Below are 12,491 nucleotides of genomic sequence, written 5' to 3' on the forward strand. Positions count from 1 at the left end.
AAGAGTCTTACTAAAGGTCATAAAAAGTTGTATTTAAACAACGAAATTTTGATTAATCGGTAAACTTAGTTCCTAGAAATACACATTTAGATTAAAATACTATTCAGTCCTGATTGATCAGTTACCAGTTGTGTCCTCCGACAGTGACCAGTGCCCCAGCCGTCGACTCTGTTCACTATCCGACGAGACATGGTCTCAAGGTAATTTTTGATAAAATCGAAACTATTTGGACGTACGATTATTAATTTTAATAAACCCTTGCGATCGAGACTGATTGGAATTTTAACCAACCAAAGATCGCTGGTACTCTCCAGTAATATTAAAAAGTTGTTATCGCATTTAAATACTATACCCTTTGCTGACGATCAAATAATTTTATGGAAGACACATGGTGATTCACAATTTGCTCTACATCGCTTGGACTCAGTGGATAATCTCTGTAACTTGAAAATATCAGAAAATAAAACCAAATTTATGGCTTTTAAAGGAAATTACATACCATGTTCTAAAATAATGCTAAATTGAAAATCATTTGAACAAGTGTCTAATGTGATGAAAGTTATGAATATGAAAATGACATCTCCAATAAGTTGAATATGTTACATGTGGCAGTATACGTAGAACAAAAGCCAATAAAACCAAGAAAGATAGTAAGACAAACCTCTACAAGATGACAACGCCTATGCTCACATACTAAAGTGAGACCTGGACAAAAACTAAGAAACACCAAAGAAGGATACCGTCAGCTAAAATAAAAATATAAAAATAAGGAAAGTAAAAGGACGCACTCTGAGAGAACATAATGAAATAAGGAACGAGTTAAATATATTCTGCATCAATGGAAGGACAGGAAACGAGATAAGAAAATGGAAGAAGCGCATTGAAAGAATGAGGATGGAAAGAATAGTCGGATACGTAATGGACTATAGCCCTATAGAACTCAGAAGTATAGGAACATAAGGAAAAGTTGGCTTTTTTGAAGACAGAACAGGCTACAAGCCTATACTCCTTGAAGTGTAGAAGAAGAAGAACAAGAACAAGAAGAAGAAGACCTGTAGATGTTACAGTACGTGGGAAGCTTTCGTAGCAGTGAACGATAATGCCGTGAGTTTCTGCAGTTTACCAACTCCGTAGACAGTTAAATATGTAATTAGTAGCGTGTACTTGTTCCTCACCTGGAAATCGTAGAACCGAACCTGCAAGCCGTCGCTATCTTCCCGGAACATCACGTTATTCTTGTGCAGGTCTCCATGCACCATGACCTTGAAGTCCACCTGGCACTGCTCCACCACATCCACTACCTCTCCCACAAAACGCGTCGACAGTTTTTCCATCTTGTGTACGTATTTCTGAAACCAGGTGTAATCTTCCAGGAAATCGAATGTACCGTCCATGTCGATCTGATTTTTGTCTTGGAAAGTGTCCACCAGTCTTCTGGAGAAGATGAGTGACTGGTGAAAGAGCTTCTCGTTGTACTGCTGGTCATTGAGTAGTGTCACCGAAGCGGCGTGCATGCGAGCCAGATTTCGCAGCACAGCTCTGCACTGGTCCACGTCCAGGCTGACACCTTGAGCCACTTTGTGGAATCCCAAGGCGTCCAGATCCTCGACCACCAAGAAGCTGGTAGGCTGCGACCCGTGGTGGTAGAACTTGGGAGCCAGTGGCCTCCAACTTTCGCCCTCGATGGTCTCGAGCGCAGAGTCCATGGCGGGCAGGAAGCTGCTGTAGGCGACCGTCTCCTTGGTGAACACACCGCTGTCCGCCAGTTCCTTGATGAAGCCACCCACTGTTGGCGAGCTCTTCACGATAACTGATGTCTCCCGCTCATGGGACTCTCCGAGAGAGTGCAATTGAGCGACTACTCTGTAAGTTTCACTTAGGAGTCCACCACCAACCTGGCCCATCGACTTTAGTTGGACACTTGATTCGTCGACTGTCGGGTCGCCACACTTAAGGGCGCTCACGATGAATGCTCTGTCCAGCCACGATGGAATGGCCTTTTGCTCATCTGGTACGGTTCCCATAACTGCTGCAATACGTCTGGGTTTCCTGCACAAAGAATACACTTTTTATAGGCACAGATAATTATACTGAGGATTGGCGACACAAAAGACCCATTACAGTCAAATGGCAGAATCTTTGACTTTCAAACGTGTGTCCTCGGTTCGAGCCCAGACACTGTATAAATATTTAACAGGATTTATCACCAATAAAGGTTGAAGACTTCCCTTGTTCTGCCAAAAGCCTTGTCAGAGGATGCAGAGGAGTGTACAGAGTTTCAGGGCAATCTCTTGCAAAGGTGGGAGAATAAGCAGTAATCAACAACATGTGTTTGCAAGGAGGAAGGAAGATTATAGCTTAACCCCCTGTCGACAACGGGCTCATTAGATACGGAGTACCAGCTCGGATTAGCAAAGGATGCTGAAGGAAACCGACCCCACCCTGCCAATGCAGCCGTCCTTCATTTGCCTTAAGTGGTTTAGGGAAACCATGGAAAATCTAAAAGTGCACAGTTCGATGTGGACTTGAACCGTTGTCGTCCCGAATACTAGTCCAGCACGCTAATTAACGTGCCGCTTCGCTTCGTGATAAAGATGAAAAAGGCAAGTAATGTGTATCCACAGAACTGGAAAAGTGTCTTCATGATCTCTCAACTGGCACAATATTCTGGCAGGCGACTGCTAAGGGGAAAGATTATTTATTTGGTGTATGGCTTAAAGAATTACTCAGGTGAAGAAAAATTCACGCACTAGGACTTCACAGCGCGATTTCTCACATACCAGCAATAAAAAAGGGCTATCACAAAATTTCGTCCTGCGCATATTTCCAGCAGTAAAAGGACGTTAGAGATTGGCACTCTGGCAACACTGTAATCAGATGTACGAACTACCTCCGACGGCGTATCACATTAGTGCTGTGCAATTGGTGCAGTGATATCGGTTGAGTTAGCATGTAGGAATTCTAGGGCTCGATTCTGGGTGGAGGCGTATTGGTTTTATTTGCCAATTTCATTCTACCATATAATACTGGAGTACACATCGCTTCTTAAGCCACACGAATCCAACTTTTATATAGTACATCTACATCTACATCTACATACATACTCCGCAATCCACCATACGGTGCGTGGCGGAGGGTACCTTGTACCACAACTAGCATCTTCTCTCCCTGTTCCACTCCAAATGAGAACGAGGGAAAATTGACTGCCTATATGCCTCTGTACGAGCTCTAATCTCTCTAATCTTATCCTTGTGGTCTTTCCGCGAAATATAAGTTGGCGGCAGTAAAATTGTACTGCAGTCAGCCTCAAATGCTGGTTCTCTAAATGTCCTCAGTAACGATTCACGAAAAGAACGCCTTCTTTCCTCCAGAGACTCCCACCCGAGTTCCTGAAGCATTTCCGTAACACTCGTGTGATGATCAAACCTACCAGCAACAAATCTAGCAGCCCGCTTCTGAATCGCTTCTATGTCCTCCCTCAATCCGACCTGATAAGGATCCCAAACGCTCGAGCAGTACTCAAGAATATGTCGTATTAGTTATCCGCTTGCCCCACAACAGCCATTGCATGCTTGTCCCGCTTCATATCGCTCTGCAATGTTACGCCCAAATATTTAATCGACGTGACTGTATGAAGCGCTACACTACTAATGGAGTATTCAAACATTACGGGATTCTTTTTCCTATTCATCTGCATTAATTTACATTTATCTATATTTAGAGTCAGCTGCCACTCTTTACACCAATCACAAATCCTGTCCAAGGCATCTTGTATCCTCCTACAGTGTTCTGTAATGGTTAACATAACAAAAACGCGGTCAAGCAAATCAGAAACAGACGGCTAAGAAAATGACCTGTCATAGGACAGAATAACTACAAAAACAATGAGGTGCTAAAGATGACTGCTCAGTTAAATAACTCAGCCTCTACTAGTCATTTGTGCTACATGCAGTACGTCCGCTCGGATGTAACACGTTAGCAAACAGTGACAGTAATAATTTTCAAATTAATGACTGCATGACGTTTACAAAAGAATACGTTGTCCTCAGAGCAGATCCCTGCACGTCCAAACATTGCAAGACCCGCTGGATCATACGGCTCTGGACTCTTCGCAACATGGCTGCAACCACAGATACACGAGCAGCATGAACACCCCCTATCACTTCTACCACAGGTGTTGGTAGAGTAGAATACACATGCTTCTTCAAGTGCCCCCTCAGGTAGAAATCCGGAGGATTTAGGTAAGATGAACGCGGAGGCCGTACAACTGGACCTCATCGATGGAGCCATTTCCCTGGAAATATTCCGTGTAAATATCGTGACGCATTAATTCCAAAGCGTGGAGGTGCACCACCGTGTTGGAACCATAACCTCCGCCGAACATGAACTGGAGCATCTTCCAGTGCTTCAGGTAATTAATTTGGGAGGAATATATGATACCTTCGTGCAGTCAACCAGTCAGGCAACAATTACAGACCCAAACTCCTGTCTCCCAAAATTCCGGCCCAGGCGTTGATGCCAAAGCGAACCTGATATCCAAGGTCGCGGGAGACGTTCGGGTTAACGTCACGTTGTGCATACTGAAGACACCCTGACGAGTGAACGCTGCTTCATCCGACCCAATTACAGTGTTTATGAAGTCTTTGTTGGCTGCCCCTTGTTGTTGGAACTATTCATAGAACTGCCTCTCGTCAACGACCGTCTGTTGAGAGACGAGCAGCTGCTTTCCTACGCTGCATGTACTTCGCAGGGATCTTGGTGCATGACCTCCAGAATAACTTCCGCAGTAGTTGCAGTAGGAGAGTCCGTGGACAACGTCTGTCACGCGAGGGTTGAAGGAGAGAACCACTCTCCCGAAGGTGAAGCTCCAGTCGACGGCACACATTTTTATCTACATGACGTCAACCAGGATATCTAGCAGATCTAGCAGCATATTCGCGAGCGGCAACGCCAGACGGGTTATCAGATGCAGCAAGGACCAGAAGCATATCCACATATTCATAATGTGTGTGTGCCATACATCTGCCACAATCTTTGAAAATGACACAAGAAGAAAATACAACATGTTTATGAACGTACATGAAGTCTATTACGGACGCATTACTCCGCTAGCAACTGTCTGGTGAACGGCGCAAACAGTATAAACACATCATTAGTCGCAGCGGACTGCTCCACTTAACGCGCTTCACCTCTCTTACAGCATTTATTCTGTTTGATTCTTCCCGACACTGGTTATTGTGAAATGTTCGTTTTCGAATCACGCTGTTTCCCTCACGGTAATGGACGTGATGTTTCCACATTTCCATCGATAGTAATAATAATAATAATAATAACAATATTAACGCATGGAGATATTTACTAAACAGTATGCGCTCATCAGACGCAATGTCCATGGGCATAGTTACTGGTTCCATGGTGATAATACGAACAATTGGTAATCGAGATTGGAAATTATTTGCGAAGCTCATTGCTAGCCCTCCTAGTGATTTAAGGCCCTAACGAAATGTAATGGACCTGAGCAAGAATAAAAATTGGTAATAACCGATGGGGCCATTGGGGAAGGGTACACAGAAAACCTGTTTGGAATCTAGTAGATGCAGTGGTGCGAAATAATTCGCGTCCACGATGTGCAAAAGGCTTATTTTAAAGCTGACAAATGAAAACGATTGGATTTCAGTTTCTGTGTTCGAGTACGTAAGTGCAAATATTTTGTAGAAGACCCATTGTAATCTCTGTATGACGACTGAGGCGCGAGATACTGTACCACACTGACTACACTTGGCAACAAATTTACCTCGACCCAGAACCGAACCATCGACCTCCTACATGCTAACCCGCAACGCTTTCCACTGCACCAACTGCACAGTATCAGGCAGTTACCATATAAGAAATTACAGGATTGCCAGATAATCTTAAACTTCCATTTACTGCCGGAAATATGCGCAGATGAAAGTCTGTAACAAACATTTTTGTGTTGCTAGAAGGTGAGCAATCGCACTGCGAAATCCGAGTGTGCGAATTTTTCTTCAACCTGCGTAATTTTGAGCACTGACAGTAACTATAAAATGTTGAGATAACTATATTCCATCCCAGCAAAGACTAGCCACTTGACTGCTTCAGGTTTTGCGCCTGCGAAGTCCGAGTACCTACAAATTTTCTTTTTTGCCAGTCGTACATAATGTGGTCCAATTGTTGCTCCGATGTTAAGCAGCCACATTGACCATTATTCATCATTCCCAAAGTGTGTATTGATTTTTTGGTCACGGCATCGCCAGTTATCACATAGTTGAGGGAGCTCCATATTTTTCTTTGGTGGTTCGTTTCCGAGGATTGGATAACTCATCTGCCTTACATATTTTCTCATGTCTATGGAAAGATGTCCTTTGATTTCCTCATTCTTCGCTTTCATCATTGCATTGTGGGACCAGCTGACCAGTTTTTACCCAGACTGGATCTCTATATTTTAGTCATGTAAGCGAAAAATTATTCAGTGGCTCGTAGATAGGAAAGCTTCGAGCACTTGTTCAGAGAAAGAAATGCCTTTCACAGTAGCGAAGATGAACAAGTGCTCACAGCTCTTAACATATGCACTTTAGAGCCCATATTTATTGGACATTTGTTTCTTGTTTTGCTCCATGCTACAGTTTCTCAAAACCTGGAAAGCAAAGAGCTTGCAGAATTTTGTTTTACAGTGTCAATGACGAAGTACCGAAGTACTTACAGCTCCTGTGGTACGAGTTTTAGGGCCCACGTTTACTAGAATGTTTTGCTTCCTGCCGTATCCCTCAGCAGTGACCATCCCTCCTGCAATACTATTATTTAACTCAACAAAGTAATACGTTATTCAAGCTCTGTGTCAAAAATATCGTAATCAAGCTTTCTAGGGCACGGCACTCGCGCCTGATAGGACGGCTACCACCCAAACCCTGTAACAACTGTGGTTGCCTGAACCTCAGTACGTAAGTGCAAAGACTCAATACTGCACCACAAGACAAAACAATGCTGCATAGCATGCAAACTTCCTGTATGTCAAAGCGTACAGTCTGACTCAAGGTCATACTTCTTCCGGACACAGGCTGTATAATATTTTATTGTTCTGTAACGAACAAAACAGTCTCGATCAACAGTTAAACAAAGATGCGACCTACACTTTTTTCCATGAAACAAGAATACTGAGTTTTCCTACGACGCAAGTCTGCTTTTCTGCATCTATGAGTACATTTCTAAACCGCAAGACAATTTATGAGATGCGGAGAATGGTTGACTGCACCATGCAACAAAATAAAATATTTTCACGGCTACTGGGTTTAAAATATGTTCCTTATAGTAATTCATACGCGCTGAATAAAGAACTGCTGTCGGATTTGTTCTGGCACGTCAGGAAAAGATGTTATGTACGTGTAAAAGTTATCAAGAACAATGCTATTAACTACGTTGAACTGCGAATGTGAAAAATTTTTGGGAAATTAACGTTCGTACTTTGGAATGAAAACACTAAATATTATAATTAAGAAGTGAATTATAAAATGTTTATTTACCTCTGAAATGATTTAGGGAGCCTTAGTTACACTAAGATTGACAAAGACGTGGTTTAAAAGTGCGATGGAATCTTTCACCGTGCTTGTCACTCACGGCCCCCATATTTCTCGTAAAGAAGGTGAGATGCGAATGCATCTTTAGTGACATTCAGCGCCCGAGGTGCTGGAAGGCTGTTAGCAAGTTGTCCACAATTTCAGCATAGTTGTCTACTCTATGGTTGTGCACGACAAGCACAAATGTGTCCCAAACTCCTAGTTCTCGTTCCGTTAGCTCCAATCTGATTTGTGGATCTCGAATCAACTTCCGTGTTTCTGGTCCAGCGAAAACTCCTGCTTTGAATTTTGCGTCAGTTTTCAACTTTCCAAACTTGTCTTTTAGGCACTGAAAACCACTATTTGTTTCAGCCATGGCTGCAATAAACTGTTTCATAAGACCCAGTCTCATATGGAGCTGAGGTAAGTTAATCTTCTTACAATCCACAAGAAGAACATGTTGAACGTTGCGTTGTCAGGTTACAGGTAAATTTCTGGGTGGCCAATTTTTGACTATATAGTGACTCTTGTCAATGCGATTACTCCACAGGTAAAGAAAGCACATATGCTTTGTATACTCAGTCTGTATTCCTAGCAGAAGGCCAACAACCTTCAAATCACCGAAGATATTCCAAGTATGCTCAGAATACTTAATCAGCATCAAGAGAGTGTTCATTGTTTCGTAGGTTTCCTGAATTCCCACGGCATGAGAAATAGGAGTTGACGGACGGTTTCTGGTTGCCATTGTGTAATAGTGCAGCTCTGAGACTACTTGAGCTGGAAAAAAATGGCTCTGAGCACTATGGGACTTAAGTTCTGAGGTCATCAGTTCCCTAGAACTTAGAAAGAATTAAACCTAACTAACCTAAGGACATCACACACACCCATGCCCGAGGCAGGATTCGAACCTGCGACCGTAGCGGTCGCGCGGTTCCAGACTGTAGCGCCTAGAACCGCTCGGCCACTCCGGCCGGCCTACTTGAACTGAAATCAATGAGAAGTCTGCACTCTTCTGTTGCGTATTTGTTATCTAGTTCCTTTATGAGTCCATCGAATTTCATGTGGCGATCTCGAAAATGCTTAATTGTACCACCTCTCTTGAGTAAGTTCCACTCCAGTGTGGAACCCCACAGTTCAGACTTTTCTTCCGACAGGAACAAATCGCGAACCAGTTCATCCAGTTCCGCTTGGCTGATCAAATGTGGCTTTTTAATGTCATTGCCGGAAACATTCGTGCATTCCATAGCTCTGGCGTCACTGTCATTGCCTTCAGCATCACTTTCTTCGTTGTTAATTGCATCGGTACAAAGAGAAATTGATACCGGGTAATTCGTACGATTCGCCATAGGTTTTAGAGCAGACTGGCAATCTGGATACACCATTTTTGACTTGTTCTGTACTCGGATATGTTGGTCAAGCAGAAACAGCAATCCGAATAGTGATCTTTCCGCTCCCGCCAAATCATGGGAACAACAAAAGGCGTTAGATTTCGCTTACCCTTTAAGCACTGGGTTATGCCGTGGTAACAGACGATGCAACAGACATGATGAACCCAGGATTTTGTTTGATCTACGATATCACATCCGAAGTAATGTTTGTAAGCTATATGTAGCTTTCTGATCATGTTCTCGCCCTGGTCGGACGTCGTTTACAGGCCGCAAATGTAGCAAAAGCAGTCCGGACAATTCACACAACTTCGCCTATTCATTTTTCGGTTACTGATCCCCCATATACCAAATTACCGAATCGTCTTATACGAAATCACTTAAACGCATGTTACTGCGACTGTTGATTACTAAAACACAGAACCACACTAGTACGAACTATTCTCCAGTCACCTCTGAATCAGACTAATGGACAAACAGGAGAAACTGCACTGGAACTAATTTTATAAGACATGTTGAAACATGCCTGCATTCTGTAGCTTATGGACAAGTTGGAACTTGAGTGGACTAGTTAGAAGTTGTCCACGCCTGCCTTTTTATTTTTACTAGTGCACACTTATCTTTCCACAGACGCATAAAGCAGAGTAACCTTGAGAATACCCACACATATACACACTCACACAATCGTACGTCAAACACGACTCGTTGATGCAGCTACATATTAACCCATGTACATGCTTTTAATATCATATGACTTTCAGCTATATCTTTAAATCCAGACGTGCTGCAACATATCCGATTGCAAAATCGGAATCAACGCACTCTATAACATAACGCTCGCGTTATTTTTACACAGCAGCAAATTCATTGTTTCGGAGTTTCACTTGTCTTTTTCCTGTTCTAGCTGCGGATGGTTCGTGGGAAGACTAATTGCTGGTAAGCCTCTGTGAGGGCTCGAAGCTCTCTGCTATTGTCTTCATGGTCTTTTCCCGAGACACATGTTAAAAGAAGCAACAGATTTGTTGACTCTTTTAGGAACGTACGCTCTCGGAAACTTAACAATTATTCACACTGTGATGGAGAACGCCTCTTTCAGCGCCTGGCACTGATGCTGGATGATCATATCCGTGACGCTTCTGTGCTTACCAAATAATCGTGTAACGAAACACGCTATTGTTTGTGTCTTCTCTAATTCCTCTATGAATCGGACATGTCCGAAAGAACAGATACCATCTTTATATAGATAAGGCTTACCTGCTAATGAATTTCTTAGTGCGGATGCACTCACATTGCTCAAACTTTTACTGCTATCGGTAGACTGACTGCCGCGAGTAATGAGTATAGTGGGCAGGGGCACTACAAACGTAGTGTGTGGACAGTAAGTTGGAAATGTGGGTCTCACGGGGAGCGTGCCAGAGATAAGTCACTGCAACCGCACTATCCTTTGTGTCCTCGATGGCTCAGCCGGATAGTGTGTCTGCTATGTAAGCAGGAGATCCCGGGTTCGAGTCCCGGTCGGGGCAGACATTTTCAACTGTACCCGTTGATACTTATGGACCCCTGTAAGCAGTTAATGGTCTGAATTTCATTCTTCGAGAGCTGATAGGACACCAATGCTATCTGTTCTTTCGGACATGTCCGAAACACCAGACACCATCTTCATGTAATAGCCGATATGTCCATCATTTGCACTGAGGATTGTCACACAGTGACCGAAGTCGGTCTTTGAAATAAAGGATTTCAGTATTTACATCCGATGCTGCCATTTATCCAAAATATATTGACAATAGTAGGGTCGTGGTGCACGCAGTTCCCAATGGATCTAGACATCAAGAACATCGCAGATAAGTTAGAATATCGGATTCAGATCTGGCGAGTTCTGAAGGACGGGGGGGGGGGGGGGGGGGGGGAGTGAGCACTTCAATTGGAACGCGCCACTGTGTTGTTGAAAAATGTCACTGCTGTCGTGAAACATGATCGTCATGAAGGGATGTATGATACTCCTTGGCCATCACGGTGCCTTGCAAGAGATGCGCTGGACCATGGATGCTCACGTGAATGTTCCCCAGAGCATAATGGAGCCGGTGCCTGCTTGTCTCCGTCCAACATTACATGGGTTAAGGAGCTGTTCCCCTGGAAAACGACGGATTCGCTCCCTCCCGTCAACATGATGAAAAAGGTACCGGGATTCATCAGACCATGCAACGCTCTGCCACGCACCAACGTCCAGTGCCGATGGCCACGTACCCATTTCAGTCGCAGTTGCCGATGTCGTGGTATTAACATTGGTATATGAATGGGTATTCAGCTGCGGTGGCCCTTTGTTGCGAATGTTCGAACCATTGTGTGTTAGACACACTTTTACTCTGCCCAGCATTAAGGTCTGATGTTAGTGCCGCCACAGTTCGCCGCCTGTCCTGTTTTACCAGTCTGCCCAGTCTACGACGTCCAATATCTGCAATAAGGGATTTCTGCCCTACCCAACGACGTCTGGACGTGATTTCACCTTGGTTCCTCCACGTGTTGAAGACTCTTATATAGCACTCCTCGAATACCTGACAAGTCGTGCAGTCTCCGAAATGCTCATACCACGTCTCCGTGTCATCACAATCTGCCCTGGCTCAAACACCATTCCACTCTCGGATAGCACGCTCACTGCCGGCCGCGGTGGCCGACCTGTTCTAGGCGCTTCAGTCTGGAACCGCGCGACTGCTACGGTCGCAGGTTCAAATCCTGCCTCGGGCATGGATGTGTGTGATGCCCTTAGGTTGGCTAGGTTTAAGCAGTTCTAAGTTCTAGGTGACTGATGACCTTAGATGTTAAGTCCCATAGTGCTCAGAGCCATTTCAACCATTTGAAGCCCGCTGACTGATACTACATGCACAGTGTGTGTGTGTGTGTCTGATTAGCAGTCATCCACGCCAGTTGACACTGCTAACGCGTGGACGGGTTTGTATCCGGTAACAGGTCGTTGGTTATGATGTTCTGGGCGAGCAGTGTATGAATTAAAATACAACACTCTAAATATAACGGGATGACCGCAAGAAATTTTAACGTCAGGTACACATAACATACACTCCTGGAAATGGAAAAAAGAACACATTGACACCGGTGTGTCAGACCCACCATACTTGCTCCGGACACTGCGAGAGGGCTGTACAAGCAATGATCACACGCACGGCACAGCGGACACACCAGGAACCGCGGTGTTGGCCGTCGAATGGCGCTAGCTGCGCAGCATTTGTGCACCGCCGCCGTCAGTGTCAGCCAGTTTGCCATGGCATACGGAGCTCCATTGCAGTCTTTAACACTGGTAGCATGCCGCGACAGCGTGGACGTGAACCGTATGTGCAGTTGACGGACTTTGAGCGAGGGCGTATAGTGGGCATGCGGGAGGCCGGGTGGACGTACCGCCGAATTGCTCAACACGTGGGGCGTGAGATCTCCACAGTACATCGATGTTGTCGCCAGTGGTCGGCGGAAGGTGCACGTGCCCGTCGACCTGGGACCGGACCGCAGCGACGCACGGATGCAC

General features: G+C 44.6%; 1 protein-coding gene across 2 annotated transcripts in view; it reads right to left on the reverse strand.

The window, feature by feature from the left end:
- Nucleotides 1-12,491, reverse strand: part of LOC126162143 (uncharacterized) — a 38,854-nt gene that overhangs the window by 12,677 nt on the left and 13,686 nt on the right. Inside the window, exons 1-2 of one of the 2 annotated variants that reach the window (XM_049918437.1) lie at nt 9,069-9,200; nt 1,176-2,049 (exon numbers count right to left, since the gene is read on the reverse strand). In XM_049918437.1, the coding sequence (XP_049774394.1) occupies nt 1,176-2,024 (849 nt within the window). In that variant the 5' untranslated portion in view covers nt 2,025-2,049; nt 9,069-9,200. Of the gene's footprint in view, nt 1-1,175; nt 2,050-9,068; nt 9,201-12,491 lie in introns of those variants that run through there. The other variant, XM_049918438.1, reaches the window with a different exon arrangement.

The sequence above is a fragment of the Schistocerca cancellata genome, chromosome 2, assembly GCF_023864275.1.
Source record: "Schistocerca cancellata isolate TAMUIC-IGC-003103 chromosome 2, iqSchCanc2.1, whole genome shotgun sequence".
Classification (NCBI taxonomy): domain Eukaryota; kingdom Metazoa; phylum Arthropoda; class Insecta; order Orthoptera; family Acrididae; genus Schistocerca; species Schistocerca cancellata.